Source organism: Pinus tabuliformis, chromosome 5_2 (assembly GCF_031772625.1).
Source record: "Pinus tabuliformis cultivar Carrire ecotype Pingquan chromosome 5_2, CPIR1, whole genome shotgun sequence".
Taxonomy (NCBI): domain Eukaryota; kingdom Viridiplantae; phylum Streptophyta; class Pinopsida; order Pinales; family Pinaceae; genus Pinus; species Pinus tabuliformis.
The window spans coordinates 765,207,092-765,226,037 of NC_142306.1; the positions used below are offsets into that span (position 1 = coordinate 765,207,092).

The following is an 18,946-nucleotide window of genomic DNA, read 5'->3' on the forward strand; positions in this document are numbered from 1 at the left end:
GTTGTTAGATTACCATTATTAGTCTGATAATGGTGGAGAATTGTTGAGCAATCTAGGGCATTATATTTCTCATAGATCTTTGACATTTACTTGTGAAAATTCTTATGTGTTTGTTAGTTCTTATTTATATTTTTCTTTCATCAAGATAAATGCCAAGCAATGAACGGAAAGGTGACACAACATGTAGGCACACAGCCAGGGCAAAACCCCTAGGTAGGGGAAAACCCAGTCATGAACTCTTCCTTCAATAGGTTCATATGACAGTGAGACAACCAAGTATTTAACCTAAACTTTTCTCCATCCATCAAGTTAGCCTTTAATGTATTCTTCTTTCAGAATAGGTCTTCAAAATTTTATCCTTCTTGACATCTGCATACTTCTTGACATCCTGCAATTTTAGAGACTTCAGCTTCTTGTATTTATGAAGACTTCGACTTCATGCAACAATAAAGATTTCATCTTCTTGCAAGAACTTGGACTTTCTGTATAGGAGCTTGGTCCCTTCGCTTTATACCTCAGGTTGTAAATATTTCAGACCTTTGAAACTTCGCTATGCTTCTGTGATTTTTGGACTGATTTGTTTGTTCCTTCAACTAGGCTGAGTACACATGGCTATTTATACTTGTTGTTGCCTGTAAATGAGCCGACATGAGCAGAATATTGATTCAAGGTCGACTTGCAAGGTGACAAAGGTCAACTTGATGGAGGAGATGTGACACTTAAATATTCTTTTCTATCATGTTCCCAAGAAGGGTTTGTTACATCAAATTTTGACTTTTTGACTCAGAAAATTCTAGAAGCCTACAATGGAGGCTTGAACTATGACTATTGACCCAAGCATGAAACCCATGCTATAATAAGTCAAATTTATAATAATAAGTTTCTTTTGACAAATATATTACATTATGACTCACGTACAATTATGAAGACCGATACTAGTTACATTTCTTCAATACTTCCTCTTAACTAGGGAGGTATTCATAATTACATATATATAGAGGTACATGGAAGATCTCGCAATGAACTACGACGTGTTCTAACACACTTAGTGCTGCAGACTAGATGCCTGACCAGGGTAATCTATACGGGTGGGGCTAAGATGGACTCAAGTTTTCAACCACTCTAGGTACCATCAGACTTACTAGCTAACCATCAACCCACGGTTTTAGGTGCGTATCCAAGGTTAGAGCTCCATGACCAACGCCACCCTACCTCTTCGTGATTAAGACATCATCATGACCAGCCATATGTCCTCCCAAGCATCCGCCATTAGATGCTTCATCTCTCCTAATAGACTTAAACTAGATATATCGATTTGTCCAAGCATGCTTCCAAAATGTTCAACCTTTTTTATTGAGAGATTTACCTGAACAAACACAGCCCCAATCAATAATAAACTTTCAAATATAAGTAAACACAAACCTTCGGGGTCTTCTGATGTTACTATCAACAAGTTATCCATATACAACTTGTCAGAAGCTTTTCTTCTTCTTTTATTTCTTCAGCAGCACCGACGACATCTTTAGATTTCCTCAAGTCTTTTGTTTGCAGCTTAACGAGTGTTTTTCGATTGACTTCATTCTTACTTCAAGGAATTTATTTTCATAATATGCCCTCCCTCTTACCTTAGGGAGTTATACTCTTTTCTTTTATCTAGGCTCCCTCTCAATTTAGGGAAATCAACAACTTCATATCATTAGAGAAACATCATTTTTCCAAGGCTTCATTCATTCTTATGGTATCAAGGTTATCTTGATATAAAACATCTTCATCATCTTGAAGATCATGTACCTACAAAACTTTATTAGCAAGTACAACCAAAAGCAAATATACAAAGCATTATATGAAAATCAAGACATTCAAACTTTAGACATTAGATACCTAAACCTAGATAGCAAGGGTTACATCTTTTTGCGCGTTAACAAATTGCTAGGGTTTTATCATAAACCCTAGACTTCTATTAACAAGCCTCAAATAATATAATTTCAAGATAGACTTTACTAGGTTTTTTGTTATAAACCCTAGATACGATGATAATCAATTTATCGTTTTGGCATATGTATATCTAGAGTTTCATAATTGAAACTTTTATCAATACTTAGGTAAACCCTAGAAACAAATACTACTACATCAAAGATAGATACATAACAATCTAGATTAAGTTAGGGTTTTGATTGAGCGGAAGCATACATTCCTAGGGTTTCATTCCTAGGATCTCCTTTTATAAGGGTTTTGCTTATAAACTCTAAATTACCAAACCCTAAGAGACTAGGATTTTGACTTATTAGCAGCAAACCCTAACTTATCATAGTCTTAATGATCTAAGGTTTCGATTTATAACAAATACTAGGATTCTGTCATAATAGTACCAAAACCTTAAATCTTATAAGAATGAATTTTTCTTTATTGGACCTTTTACTAATAACCCTAGAGGATTAGGGATTCAACATCATTTCTAGCATATCTCAAACAAGGATAAAATTTCATTATACAAACCCTAGGTAAACTAGGGTTTCATCGACATACTCTTAGATTGGGGTTTTATAAACAAAGTAGATAATATGGTAGATTTAATCAAGAGATTAATTACCTTAACAAGAATCCTTATGATTCAAAAACCTAGACATGAGAGAGTTTAGTAATATCAAGCCAAGAAATTTAAAATGGTCATACTTTCAATGAAGAAAACTTTTTACATACCTTGCTTCTTTTACAAACCTTGTAGGGTTTCTTCTTAAAGCTTCTTTCTCCCTTTTGAATTGTAACTCTAGTTGCAAGCTCCCTCTTAATATTTATACCTGCAAACTTTTCTTTCAAGGAAAATTCTCAACAATAATAAAGAGATCAAAATAGAATACTTATCTTTTGTGAGAGGGACTTCCTTTTGTAAAAGCTCATTATATGTATCTGCAACATTTCTTGTCAAGTATAATATACGAGTATACTAGCATGGTGATTAGGATTCCTATTATTTCAACGATTGATATATATCTTGGACTATTTAAAAATCCTAAATCTTTTGTTCAATGGAGATCAATTAGTAATCCTTTAATCATAATAAATCCAAGTTAAGATATCAAACTTAAATGAGCAGTTTTGTACATACCTTAAGAAATACATACCTATATTTGATACTCCATTGAGCTTATTGCTCCTATTGCAAACTGTAGACATAATGTTAGATTTATGGATCAAAAGAATAAAACAATGATTACTTGATCTTGATGAAATCTTCAAGGATTCTTCCACGAGCTGGTGCATAACATATTTACTGTTTGAAGACTTCTTCCTTTAGTATCGAGATTCTTTTATTGTTTTGGAGAGGCTTCATAGGTTGGCTTACTGTCTTCTTCGATTGTGTATTTATGCATACTCACTGTATCTTCAAATTCTCAATACATAGGAGTTGATGATGTAACAAGGATGTCTGCTCTTCCTTCAAAAAATGTACGATCTGTCTTGTTGTAAGAATGCCTTCAAGGGGTGATGATGAATTCAAGTTATATACCCTTGGGCCTTCTTCCACCTGAAGTGAGTTTGAGCCTTGTGTATTGTCCTTATGTTCTTTTACTTGTCCACCAAATTTTGTCATCAACCAAGGACTAGACTGATAGAAGACTTAATCAACAACAGATTGCAACAAGGTAAGGCCTCACTCTTCCTGTAGTTGTTGAAGTCCAACCTCACTTGTTTGATCCTTTACCTCTTCGCTGGTCTTGTAACAAGGTTCTGACTGCATGTGTAGCTACCACAAGACGAAGATTGATAATGCCTTCCAAATTGTGTGCTTTTAGGACCGAGGATTGTGTAGACCGTAAGAGCTTTTGTATAGACAGTAATTTGAATGGATCTGCACTATGATATTTGGAATGATGCCCTTTGCTTAAACTGCAGATCGTATAGTTCTTTATTCAAAGTTATAGTCCTGTTGAAGGACCGAGACCCTATATTACCCTTAGACTTGTAATGACCTTTTCTCAAAAATGCAGACCTGTAATATTATTCTTCAAAATGGACCGTTAATCACCTAATATATGCGTTAAATTTTTTCTGAGGTGGCCGAACGTTTCAATAAAAATATTAGTTCATTCCTTGTAGGTTTGTGGTTTTATCATAGTGACTAGGGCTAATGAGAGAGCCCAGAAAATTGTCTTCCTTGCTTTTAGAGGTTCGGTCTTGGGTAGATGTCTTCCTTTTCTTGATATGAAATTAAGAATGATCCCCTTTCTGCCCTGAGATAAAAGTCCTAGCTCCGATGCCATGTTGAGAAATCTAGGGCATTATATTTCTCGTAGATCTTTGACATTTACTTGTGAGAATTCTTATTTATATTTTTCTTTCAACAAGATAAATGCCAAGCAATGAACGAAAAGGGGACACAAGATGTAGGCAGTAGGCACACAGCCAGGGCAAAACCCCTAGGTAGGGAAAAACCCAGTCAATAACTCTTCCTTCAGTGGATTCATATGACAGTGAGACAACCAAGACCTTAACCTAAACTTCTCTCCATCCATCAAGTCAACCTTTGATGTATTCTTCTTTCACAACAGATCTTCAAAATTTTATCCTTCTTGACATCCTGCAATTTTAGAGACTTTGACTTCCTGTATTTATGAAGACTTCGACTTCCTGCAACAATAAAGATTCATATTCCTGCAAGAACTTTGGCTTTCTGTATAGGAGCTTGGTCCCTTTGCTTTATACCTCAGTCTGTAAATATTTCAGACCTCTAAAACTTTGCTATGCTTCTGTGATTTTCGGACTGATCTGTCTGTTCCTTCAACTGGCTTCAACTGGGCCGAGATCTTCAAAATTTTATCCTTCTTGACATCCTGCAATTTTAGAGACTTTGACTTCCTGTATTTATGAAGACTTCAACTTCGTGCAACAATAAAGATTCATATTCCTGCAAGAACTTCGGCTTTCTGTATAGGAGCTTGGTCCCTTCGCTTTATACCTCAGTCTGTAAATATTTCAGACCTCTAAAACTTTGCTATGCTTCTGTGATTTTCGGACTGATCTGTCTGTTCCTTCAACTGGGCCGAGTACACATGGCTATTTATACTTGTTGCTGCCTGTAAATGAGCCGACATGAGCAAAAGATTGATTTAAGGTTGACTTGCAAGGTGACAAAGGCAGACTTGATGGAGGAGAGGCGACACTTAAATATTCTTTTCTATCATGTTTCCAAGTAGGGTTTTTCCATCAAATTTTGGCTTTTTGACTCATTAGAAAAATCCTAGAAGCCTACAATGGAGGCTTGACCTATGACTATTGGCCCAAGCATGAAACCCATGCTTGAATAAGTCAAATTAATGATAATAAATTTCTTTTGACAAATATATTACATCATGACTCATGTACAATTATGAAGACTGACACTAGTTACATTTCTTCAACAAGAATTATATTCCAAATAATTTGATAACTTGCTAAACATGGGATTAAAGACGACTCACTAGACCCTACAACCCACATCATAATGGAGAATAGGCCTGTTGCAAATAGGTTTTGGGTCGAGGAAATGCTTATGGTAGTGCAACACAAGACTCTAGAGGAAGAATTGTTTTGGAGGAAGCCCAAAGTTAGTGATCTTAAGGTCTTTGGTTCTATTGCTTATGCATGGATTCTAGAAGAAAAAGGAACCAAGTTAGACCCAAAGTGAATGAAATTGATGATCATAGAGTACAATGAAAGTCATCAAGCATATGTTGGTTGATGTAGACACTAACTAGTTGAGCTTCAACATATATTTTGTAGTTGATTAAGCAACGGAGTTCCAATGTGGCTAAGGATTCAGGGATCTAGTGTCAAGTAGCTCTAGTTGAAAGGGACAAGGTTTTTGAGCATGATTAGTAATGTTTCTAGGCTCTGAAGACCGCCTGAATCAATATTCGGATGACACAAGTACAAGTATAGCCCAAGTCATGGTGACAACACTGATTTGGGTGAAGAGGATCCCAAGAGGAGGCCAAAGTGGTGGCACAATACCATTGAAAATGTTCATATAGGTAAAATGGTCGAGGGATGATCATTGAGAGGCAAGAGCAAGAAGAACATGGCTAACTTTGCTTTGATGGCTAATATTAAGAGAGTCATGGGCCATAGGTGTTCAAGGAGACAACAAGGACAATTGAATTGGAGAAGGCCATGTCAACTAAACATGGGAATTTAATGTAAAATTAGACTTGGAATCTCACATATCTTCCACCTATGTTGCATGAAATGTCTAGGAACCTGGCGCTTTGTGCCATATTGGTACCCGAAGCATCGAAACGTTGCTGAAACACGACTGAAACGTTTATGAATACAAACACCTGGATGGTGTTTCTTGATTTGGAAACACCACCAAAATGTTGTCGAATTGTGTCGGTGGTGTTTTAGCCCAAATTTGCTCTATTTCCATGATTTTTTTTGCTTCTGGGAGCTCATTGAAGAGCCCAATAAGGGTGTGGGGCCCTTATATGGCCAAAAAAAGATTCAATCTACCACTAAGTTGTCTCTAATCACTGCAAAAACTAATTTATCTTTAATCAGTCCATACTCTAGTTATGCTAAAAAAGCACCTTGTTCTATTTTTGCTAATGAGGATGAGGATTATAAGATATGCAATTGTACTTGTCATTAGCTCATGTTTTATTTCATTTTCAGCACATATAGCCACGTATAAAGGCTGATTTTGGATGTAAAACCTCATGTATAACGGTTGGTTTTCGAATCTTAGATGTTTAGCCTCATATATAGAAGATAATTTTGGATTTTGAATCATGTAATGATCTATGAGGGTTAATTTAGAATAGGTTTTTCTTCTAAAATTGCATTTATGTGTCATTCTTTTTTTTTTTCTTGCAAGACAATGCATTATTAACTTATATATATATATATATATATATGATGTTTCGCTTGACATTTCCATTTTCCAGGGGTCGCGTTTCCAACCATACCCATTTTAGAAACTTCTAGATGTTTCAACATTTCGTGCAACTTAGTTTTCCACCAAGCAACAAACCCAATGGTCGCAAATGGGTATATAGGGTCAAGCGCAAGGCAAATTTCACACTCGATAAGTACAAGTCATGGTTGGCTGCAAAAGGGTTCTCTTAGCAAAAGGACATCGACTATGAGGACGCCTTTGCTCCTACACCAAAAATGAGCACCATTAGATGAGTTCTAGCCATGGCAACAGAGTAATGGATGTGAAGAGTGCCTTGCCAACCATTTAATTGGACAACACTTTATTGTCCAACATTGCTCCTTGCCCAGCACCATCAACACACTAGAGCATGCCACACCAATGGCTCCTAGGAAGATTAGAGCCACTTGGGAGTAGTGTTATCAGAACCGGACTGGAACTGGTGGAACTGACTGGTTGACCGTTTTTGGCACAAAACCGCTCCGAACCGGAATAGGCTGGTTCGGCACCGAACTGGCCTATTTCACTGAACCAACCGCTTCCATGCAGTTTGTACCTATGCATGTCAGTGCAAAAAATGTTTTTTAATTTTAATTTTTATTTTTTCAGTTCGTTGGCCCAGTTCTAATTCTCCCCTAGGCTAGCCTAATATTCAAACCTATGGCCCTCAGCCTAATAATAAAGCCTATGGCCCTATTATTGCTATGGAATTCATGGTAATGTTAAATTCTTAAAGTAAATACTAAAAATCCTTATACTTAAATTTTTAACATTACCATGAAATGGCTCAAGATGTTTGAGAGTGGTTCCAACCTCGTTGGATTTCATATGGAGAAAGTAGAATTTTAGATTTCACTTAAAATCCAGCAGTCCTAACAGTTTTTCCAGATTTCAGGTTTGGGGGATTGCAACATTTCCATTGGATTTTTTCATGTACGAGGATATGGAACTAGTATTTAATAAAGGGCACCAAGCCCTCTATGTACTTTGATGTTAGTGGCATTGGTTGTCAAACTCCTTTATCATGACTCTACTAAAATTGTTGTACCCATCACTTAAACAAAATCTTGACATGACATGCTACGTATTTTCTATCTTATTTTAATGCCTAAATGGTTATATTGATGACGAAGACCCCAATATAGGCAATGATTTTGATGATATGTAGGCATTTGTTGTAGCACAATTTTTTTGGTTGCTAGAGGCCATCTAGAGCCTATTTGTTGATGTATTTTTGGTTCAGAGATGGACTGAACTCGATGCTATTTTGGTTATGTGCACCCTCAAATGCTATGTAAATGAGAATTTTTGCATATTTGTGTATAAATGGTTTGGGTTCATATGGATGCACATGAATATATACATTTTTCTTTAAAATATGAATATTTTATGTGTTTTTGGTAAACCGATTTTTTACCGGTTCCGGTCTGGTTCCTGGTCCACAAGGTTTTTTGGTTCGATCACCGATTCAGTTCTGATAACATTGCTTTGGAGTGCTGCCACTGGGGGACACCTCTCCAAAGATCCTTTAATAGTTTCATTCCTTCCGCTTGGAGTTCTTTGATCTGATATGTTATTAGTGTTTCTACTTCTTCATTGTCTGCCTTAACCACCATTAGGAGTGTGTTGATGTTGCCAAGGGTTACTTTCAAAGTTTCAAGGTACCTGTTATCCTGGGCTACTTTTTTGATGCCATTATTCTGTAGGTTACATGGTGTTGATATCTGCACCATCGACTCAGATGATGAGGAAGGCTAACTCCTTTGTGGCAGTTGCATCTTAGTTCAGTGTATCTCCATCACTTTCTATGATTTTCCTTGGGATAACCTACTTATATGTCTACCTTTATGTCATTTCATTTCATGTAACTCGTGTAGTTATTTTTCATTTGATTTGATTTTAGGTTTTTTTATTGTACACCTCTCTCTTTTGCTTGGATATTATCGTTGGTTGTAATCACCAGTCACCTTGACTTATTTTGGTATTTAGTGGACAACAATACAAATTTTAATTTCACTTCAGGGTACTTCATCCATGAAAATCGTTGAAAACATTGAAGTTTTTGACTTGCTGCGTCCCCATGTCTCAATGTCTTTATAAGGTAATAAAAAAAGCAGAAAAGAGGGTCCCATACTCAAAAACAGATCAGGTTTTCATGATAACTATTGTCATGTGCATTTGAAGTGGATTTGGTGGGGACCTAATCAAATTCTTAGAGTTTTTGTATATGCTGAAGTGATTGATCCATCTGTTTATTTGTTGGCTTCAGACGATTATTTGATTGATAACTCTTAACACTTTCACTTAGATACTGCAATCGAAATCAAACTCTTAAGACAATTGATGCTGACTTGTTGACAAAGTGTTTCTTTTGTTTCTAATGTCATTTGCAGGTGTGATAGAATTAGTAGCAGATCATGTAGTTTGCCGAGAAGGAGAGCCAATATCACCCGAAGCATCTCGCATACTAGTACGTGGTCATACTTTGATAGCACATTCCTTGTATAGGTGGTCTTTAGTATATTTCAAATTTAATATAATGCCTACTTGGTCGGTGTTCACTATTATTACAAGTATACAATAACTTGTTTCTGCTGCAGCATTTAATGGGTGTTCAAATGGCTACATTCCACCTCAACCTTGTATGCCGGTGGAGTCCTGATGAGTTTGAGATTTACAGAGATCATGGTGTGGCAAATCCTTCAGATGGTTCGTAGTGCATGCATTAAGCATCAAATTCTTTTACAAGTTTTTTGGTTCACGGTATTATTTTAATGTAATACCTCAAGTTCCTTATGGCATAAAATATTGGCTTATGAATGGGAGAACTTCTGAGAATAGTTTTCTCATTCTAGTGTTACTAGAGATATTGGCTTGTAATATAGGTGACACGTGCTAAATTGTTAGTGAGCTGAAATCATTAAAATTTTGAGGTTGGATACGGAGGCATTGATAACTTTAATGAAAATGATGAGTATTTTATCTACCAACTCAAAATATCTAGGTACATTGTCTTTGTAAAATAAATTTGTTGCTGCTAGGCAAGCTGTTTGTATTTTTGGTGGTCAAAACCATTTTTTTTGAAAGAAAATGATATAACTAGCCTTTGTCCAGCCCGCCCTTTTTATTATAGAGCATGAAGGCCAAAATACTATCACTGACATGATGGTTAATGTAGCCTTCTACGCTTACAAGTATGTCGAGATAGAAAGGGTTAACTTGCTAGAAGGGGAGTCATTACCCTTATCAGGGGTGGTGACATGGCATTCTTTTGGGTTGTTGTATGGTGACTGTTATTTTACGTGTAGTCCAGACTCCAAACCTTTAATTATACAAATGCTCGTTTCAGGTATTAGAGACATGTTGTTTGCCAGTACAGGAATTTTTCCTGTAGTTCAGCTGTAAAGAAAAGAGTTTGGCTGGTTCGTTGTGGTTGTGTTGGTGTATGAATACATGTGGTTGCTTTCTCATGCGACAGCGTATTGTACATCAGCATTCTGTGATTTGGTGGAAGTTGATATCTCAGTTATGAATGAGGAAAATACAGTTATTGAACTAGAGATATAATTATGTAATTAGTCGACCAGTCTAGACGATTTTTGACATTAACGTTACAGTTGGAGTATGATCCATGGTTACAAGGTAAACTCATAACCAACAACGAATTTGATTTCATTCATTTGTAAGGCAGCATATAGAAGACAAGAGTCTCACTACACTTTTCATTATCCATGAGGGATTGCTTGAGAGTAGACGCGTGTAGAGTGTTGAGCTCTTGTCGATTAGTTCACCTAACGCATTCACCTACCTTATTTCGGGGTTTGTCTTTGTTTTAGCCCGGTTGTTTTATGGACGTTTATTTTAAAATATTACATGTTTGATCCTTGGTTACGTTAATTGCATTCTTACCAGGTCTACCAATGATACTGTGCATATGTGATATGGAATAGTGTTCATATGTAGTGTGTCCGATCCTATTTATGTTTTCCCGTTAATTTTGTTTCCAGTTCCCAGAATTATTGCTTGGGATTTTGGTTTAGTGCTTGGTTTTTCTTCGTGGTATAGGTTTTACTGGAAACAGCTGAAGAAAACAAAGATTTTCAAGGACAAGATTGAATGTTTATGATTTGAGATGCAGTAAACAATAAGAGAGTATTGTGAAAACTCTCAAAAGAATGTGATATATATATATATATATTCAAAACAAACAAGACTGAATGTTTATGATTTGAGATGCAGTGAACAATAAGATAGTACGAGAAAAACGTTCAAAAGAATGTGGATACATTTAATTAATTAATTAATATTATTTTTTGATAAGATACAGATTTATATGTCCAAAAGATATCTGAAGGGCACAACTGAGAAATGTATCTTACAATACCAAAACCAATGGAGCTGCTCATTCATGGTCTTTGAATGATTCTTTGCTTCTTTTTTTTTTTGTTGTCACTGAAGCATTCACTGTAGTGTTGAAATATGACAACAAAGGTAATTATGGGTAAAATTTATAAATTATTGTGAGTTAGTTTTGTAATGTTATTCATAACGAAAAGGAGTTATGTAACGAACTGCCCATATTAATTGGGATGACCCGAGAGGCTTGTATCATGGAGAATCTTTTTGATTAATATATTTCCAATCCCTTGCCCCATGGAGGTTTCCTTGATACCCTGTCAAGGTTTTACCACGTAAAATTACCTTGTGTTAATGTGTGATTAAATAGTAAGTGTTTATGCATTTTTTGCCGTGTATGTTTGAATATTGAATAACTTATGCAATCCCAACAATTGGTACCAAAGCTTGAAAGAAGTCCGCCCTTGTGAGGGTAGTTTTTTTTTTTTTTTCGTGAGCCTCTGTTGCCGTCAAGTAAAGAGCTCCGCTATGATTTTGAAAGGAGAGGAGAAAAAGGGTGCCCCTGCCATTGGAAAAAGACTCTGCCGTTGTTGGAAAAGGACCCTACCGCCAGAGAGAAAGGTGCAGTTTGATTGCTGCTGCCTTTCGCTGGAGAGAAAGGTGTAGTTTGATTGTTGCTGCCTTCCGCAGGAGAGAAAGGTGCAGTTCGATTGCTGGAGCATGAAGGAAAAAAAGTCGCTTGATGGTTAAGCGTGTAGGAAAAATGAGATATAGAGTCGTTTTTTGAGAAACAGGTATTCTGCTGCTTCTGCCAGAGAAAGAGCTGCTGCGCATTACTTCGCTAGTAGAAGAGGCCACCGGTTGCAGGAGAGCCGTCGTTGGAAAGGCCATCAAGAAAGGAAGTCCTAGAATGGGGTTTCTACAAACCACTATTGAAGAGCGCAAGTTGTACTGTAAATTCCGGGTAATTTTTTACAGTAAAACATTTTTTTGAAAGCAAATTTTTCTAGTTTTTTTTGGGGCTCAAAAATCAGTGGAAATTTTTCAGAAAATTGTTAAATTAATGTGAAAGAGTAGGGTTTCATTAATTTAAAGAAACATGATTTTGAAATTAAAAAAGGGAAAAATCAAAGGTTTTTTTTTTCAAAACTCTAGTTGAAAGAAGGAAACCCTAGGAGGAAGGATTTGTAGGAAAGAAATGGCTAAAATGACGAATGCAAAGTTCGAGGTGGAGAAGTTCATCGACAAAAGCGACTTTGCTTTATGGAAATTGAAAGTTAGGGATTTGCTTGTGCAACAAGGGTTGAACAAAGCATTAGACGAGGTGGAGAAACAACTTGCTAGCATGACATATGCGAATTGGGAGGACTTGGATACTTGAGCTCTTAGTACCATCGGATTATCCCTGATAGAGGAAGTTCTCTTCAACATCGTTGAAGAGAGTACAACTGCAGGTTTATGGGGAAAACTGGAAAAATTGTATATGACAAAATCGTTAACCAGCAGAATTTATTTGAAAAGACAATTGTACAGTCTTCAGATGGAGGGTACAAAAGTTGCAGAACATTTAAATGTTTTTAATACATTTATTTGCCAATTATCAAATATGGAAGTTAAAATTCAGGAAGAAGACAAAGCTATGACCTTCTTGTGTTTTCTGCACGAGTCATGGGACCACTTCATAAGTTCAATCCATTTGAGCATTGTTGATTATTTGAAATTGAATCAGTTGTGGGAGCTCTGTTATTTGAAGAAGTACAAAGGAAATCCAGTATTGAAACATTTGCATTAGAAGCCATGATAGCTAGAGGACGGTCAAAGGAAAGAGGGGAGAAAGCAAAGGGTTCTTCTAGACCAAAATCAAAGGGTAAGAAGTTTAAGGCAAAATGCTAGTATTGCAATAAAATTGGACACCTCAAGAAAGACTGTTGGAAATAGGAAGAATCTGAAAACCCAAAGAAGGAAGCAAATCAAGTTGATTCAGGTATGATTGATGAAGTTTTATCTGCTGAAGAATTATGTATGGTAGATGAAACCTTACCTGTATGTAATGTCTCTCAAAATGTTGAAAATTGGTTGTTAGATTCTGGTGCTTCTCATCACACGAGTCGACACATAAATTGGTTCATTTCATATGAAGCTGTAAACAATAGCGTTGTGTTTATGGGTAATAATGTATCCTGTCAGATTGTTGGGATGGGAAATATCAAAATTAAAATGTATGATAATACAGTTAGAACATCAACTGATGTTAGACATGTACCTGAATTAAGGAAAAAAATGATTTCTTTGGGAGTGTTAGACTCTGATGGTTATAAGTTTACAAGTCAGAATGGAGTGTTGAAAGTCTCAAAAGCATCCAAGTTGTTATGAAGGTAGAAAAGGTCGGATATCTTTACAGACTCAAAGGAAGTACTCAGGTCAGTGAGGCAACAACTGTGTCAGAGAAAGAAGAAGAAGTTACTTGCCTATGGCATCAACGATTGGGTCACATGAGTGAGAAAGGTCTTTAGATATTAATGAACCACAAATTGCTTCCTGATTTGAAATCCTTGAAGTTGGATTTTTGTAAACATTGTGTGCATGGAAAACAATGTAAATTGAGGGTTAAAACAAGAAGTCATAATAGTAAGAAATTTTGGACTATATTCGTTATGATATGTGGGGACCATCTCTTATTGTATCTTATGGAGGTGCTTTATAAATTTTAACATTAATTGATGATTTCTCCCGGAAAGTTTGGGTCTTTATGTTGAAAAAGAAAGTTGATGTATTTAATGCTTTTAAATAATTTAAAGCAATGGTGGAAATGTAAACAGGCAAATCAATTAAATGTTTAAGCACTGACAATGGTGGTGAATTTACTTCTCTAGAATTTGAACAATACTATAAGGATGAAGGAATTGTTAGACATAAAACTACGGTTTATACTGGTCCTCAGTAAAATGGTATCGCTGAACGCATGAATTAGACTCTTATGGGAATAGCTAGAAGCATGATCAACAATGTTAACCTTCAAAAGGAGTTGTGGGCAGAAGCAATATCTACTGCTTGTTATTTAGTTAACAGATCACCTTCAGTTGCAATTAATTGTAAAATTCTTGAAGAAGTTTGGTCAGGCCAATCTTGTGATTATTCACATTTAAGGATTTTTTGTTGTGATGCCTATGCTCCTATTTCTAAAATTTAGCGTTCAAAATTAGATCCAAAGTCAAAATGTTATGTCTTTGTTGGGTATGACTATGCGGTGAAATGATACAGGTTATGGGATCTTCACGGAAGATAGTCATTAGTAGAGATGTAACATTTGATGAATCTTCTCTTTTAAAATCAGAGGCTGAAAAAATTGAGCAGGAATATGGATTACTAAATCAACAAATTCAGTTGGAGGCTAGACACTTTTTTCAGAAAGTCGAAAGGAGAGACTTCTGGAGGAAAAGGTGAAGAAGATGCAAAGGAGATTGTTAAAGTTTTAGAACCAGTTGAACAACCAGTCACTCTAAAAAGGTTTACAAGGGAAAGAAGAACACCCAAAAGGTATGAAGATTCAGCTACATCTTTTGCATTGATTACTGAAGATGGGGAACTTTCTTGTTACCAGGAAGCAGTGGATGATATAGATAACGGAAAATGGAAAAAAAGGCTATGGAAGAAGAAATGGATTCCTTAGCCAAGAACAATACCTAGAATCTTGTAGAAGTTCTTGAAGGGAGAAGTGTTGTTGGATGCAAATGGGTCTTCAAATTGAAACAGAAAGTTGATGGAAGTATCAAAAGGCATAAGATGAGGCTGGTAGCAAAAGGGTATTCTTAGGTTGAAGGTATTGACTTTCATTAGATTTTTTCACTAGTTGTAAAACTTGTTTCTATTTGTACTGTGTTGGCACTAACTGCATTACTTGATCTTGAGTTAGAACAGTTAAAACAACTTTTCTACAAGATAATTTGGATGAAGAGATATATATGGAACAACCAGAAGATTTTGTACGAGGTCACAACAAAAGATTAGTTTGCAAGCTTAGGAAATCATTGTATGGCTTGAGGCAATCTCCCAGGGAATGGTACAAGAAGTTTGACTCCTTCATGGTGAGCCAAAGCTTTATTAGAAGTGAGTATGATCATTGTGTATACTTCAAGAGTTTCAGTGGAATATTCATTATCTTAGTTTTGTATGTTGACGATATTCTTATTGCAAGCAAAAGCATGGAAGAGATCAACATGTTAAATGATCGACTCTCTAGGACGCTTGATATGAAGGATCTTTGGAGTGGCAAAACATATCTTGGGCATGGAGATACATAGAGACATAAAAAATGGAAAGCTTTGGTTATCACAACAGAAGTATGTAGAAATAGTACTTGAAAAGTTCGGTATGAGCAGTGTGAAACCTGTTAATGTTCCATTAACTTCCCATTTTAAGCTTTCTTCGGTTTCGAGTCCTAGAACTGATGAAGAAAAAGAGTATATGTCTTGTGTACCATATGCAAATGATGTAGGCAACTTAATGTATGCGATGGTATCTACAACACTTGACATTTCACACGCAGTTGGTGTTGTCAGTTGGTTCATGGCAAATCCAGGTGAAGAACATTGGCAAGTAGTGAAAGAGTACTTGAAAAGTTTGGTATGAGCAGTGTGAAACCTGTTAATGTTCCATTAGCTTCCCATTTTAAGCTTTCTTCGGTTTTGAGTCCTAGAACTGATGAAGAAAAAGAGTATATGTCTCGTGTACCATATGCAAATGATGTAGGCAACTTAATGTATGCGATGGTATCTACAACACTTACATTTCACATGCAGTTGGTGTTGTCAGCAGGTTCATGGCAAATCCAGGTGAGGAACATTGACAAGTAGTGAAATGGGTGCTTCAGTATTTAAGAGACACAAGTGACCATTGCATCATCTTTAAGGTAGCGAAGGATCAGTGTGCGAATATGTGGACGCTGATTATGCAGGTGATTTGGACAAAATGAGATCTACTACAAGTTATGTCTTTACTCTTGCAGGTGGAGCAATTAGTTGGATGTCAAAGCTTCAAGAAGCAATTGCGTTGTCCACTACCGAAGTAGAGTATATCGCTGCTTCAAATGCCAGTAAAGAAGAACTCTGGTTAAAGGGTCTACTTGATGAGATTGGAAGGACGCAAGAGAAAGTGAATGTATTCTGTGACAATCAGAGTGCTATTCATTTGGCTACAAATACAACTTATTAGAGCAAGACCAAACACATTGATGTAAGGTATCATTTTCTGAGACGTGATCAATGGCAAAAAAGTAGCTCTCAAGAAGGTCCATACACAGGAGAATTGTGAAGACATATTCACGAAGTAAGTTACATTAGAGAAGCTGTGATGGTGTTTGGCTTCTCTTGGATTTCATAAGAGATGATGAATGGACATGGGCAAGGGATTAGGAAAATTGTTGTCAATGTGGAGTTTGTTGAAATATGATAACAAAGTGTATTTATGGGTAAAATTTGTAAATTACTGTCAGTTAGTTTTGTCACGAGATTCATAACGAGAAGTTATGTAACGAATTGCCCGTATTAATTAGGATGGCCCGAGAAGCTTGTATCACGGAGAATCATCTTTGATTAATAGATAGATTTCCAATCCCTTGCCTCGTGGAGGTTTCTTTGATACCCTGTCAAGGTTTTACCACGTAAAATCACCTTATGTTAATGTGTGATTAAATTAGTCAGTTTTTATGCATTTCTTGTTGTGTATGTTTGAATGTTAATAACTCCTACAATCTCAACATGTAGGAATCCCTGCTCGATTAATTCAGTTAGTATCAGATCATCTATGCTTGGTTCCTCTTCTTCAACATCAATATCCTTCGTAATAAAGCTTTTTTAACAATAAGATAGTAGTATGGAAAATTTAAAAAAGAACGTGGATATAATTAGATAAATAAATAAATAAATATTATTTTTGATACCAAGATACAGATTAACATGTCTCAAAGATATCTGAAGGGCATAATCAAGAAGTATATCTTACAATACTAAACGCTGTGGAGCTACTCGTTCAGGGTCCTTCAATGATTCTTTGCTTCTATTTTTTTGTTGTCATTGAAACGTTCACTCTAGGAATCCCTGCTCGATTAACTCTGTCAGTATCAGATCATCTATGCGTCGTTCCTCTTCTTAACATCAATATCCTTTACATTATAGTTTTTTTTAATTCCTTTAGGCTGGTGACTGTGTGTGAGGCATTCCCTGTTAACTAATTTTAGGTTTTTGAATAAAAGCTAGCCAGTCTGTGTGGGTGCAAGTTTAGAATGCTTATTAATTATTACTATTATTTATTTAATTGATCTGTGATAAGGTCTATTCGCTATCCCATGTATAAAGCATTTCAAGCGAGGAAGCTGGTCCTTGGTTAATATTTAGTGAATTTGTCTTCTTCTTTGTTAATGTTTAGTGAATTTGTCTTCTTCCATGGTTTCCTAGGCGGAGGGATGATATTATTTGCCAATTGAAATACTAACCAATGATCTCATAGGAATATGGGAATGGATCCTATGGCCTCATTTTTTTGTTTGGTTTTTGGAACATTATGCCTATTTGGGTCAAACCAACCACATCATGCCTCGATCCTTTTAAGTTATTGGTGTTGCTTATATATCTACATATTTATATCAAATATCGAAAGATTACAATGAAAATTAATGAAATGTAGAACTAAGATCTTAGAAATGTAAATTTAAAATTAATTTGTAAAATATCATTGGCAAATGTTAGAATTATAATGTGAGTGACATCCATGAATTACTTTATGAAATTTCACATCCAATGATTTAAAATAAAATATTCTAGTTGAGATTTTAAATTTATTAGACATAAATCACTTCTTGCTGGTTACTATTAGTAATGCCAACAATACACCACTACGGGGCCATGGTTATAGTAAACTATCAACAAACCACCATTTATGAATTGGTTCCATTTCTTGGGGATTTCCCGAACTTATTTTTTAGATCCATGTTTGTTTCTCTTTACTGAAGAAATATGTACTTTAATTATTGTTACATGTTGAAGAAGACATATTTAGATTAGTTGTGTAGAAAATGTTTATGTAGGTGATAATTAGAGTGAGGCACCATACTATAAACACAAGAATCACTGAGCAAGGAATATTGGGCGGGCTTGAAGTCACCACTTGATTATTTGGAGAATACTAGCGAAACTAGGAGAGGGAAAGGGAAGGGTGGGTCACTACGTTAATTAAGATATTTTAATGTCTCAGAATGGAGGCTTATGTGATTCATGATTTAAGCAAATTCTTTTCTGGATAAATCACATTGTTGTTTTAAGGTCATTGCGTTTCGAACCACTTATTGTGGTTCATCATTAGTGTTATACAAAATCTATGACTGCAGACAAAATTATCTTCCCTAGGCATGGTGGACAGACCTAGAACAATAGAAAAACAAAGGAGTTGATGCTTTCTTTAAAGTAAATAGATAACGGGATAAAACCTACATGGAATCCGTCATATGCTTCGCTGTTTCCTTGGCTCGTATGCTCCAATCCTAGCTCCGATCGCTATAATTAGAACCTGCACAATCAAACAACACGAGCCAACGATCTACAAGATCTATGTAGCATTTTCTAATCACTTTATTCAATAGATCAACATGGTATTAAAATACATGAAATCATAACATGATATATA

At 35.8% G+C, this 18,946-nt stretch overlaps 1 protein-coding gene across 2 annotated transcripts in view; it reads left to right on the forward strand.

Annotated features, from left to right (window-relative positions):
- Nucleotides 1–10,821, forward strand: part of LOC149161537 (uncharacterized) — a 95,959-nt gene extending 85,138 nt beyond the window's left edge. The window contains exons 7-9 of one of the 2 annotated variants that reach the window (XM_089437004.1): nt 9,307–9,383; nt 9,514–9,622; nt 10,263–10,821. In XM_089437004.1, the coding sequence (XP_089293130.1) occupies nt 9,307–9,383; nt 9,514–9,622; nt 10,263–10,318 (242 nt within the window). In that variant the 3' untranslated portion in view covers nt 10,319–10,821. Of the gene's footprint in view, nt 1–9,306; nt 9,384–9,513; nt 9,900–10,262 lie in introns of those variants that run through there. The other variant, XM_089437005.1, reaches the window with a different exon arrangement.
- The last annotated feature ends 8,125 nt before the right edge of the window (nt 10,822–18,946 follow it).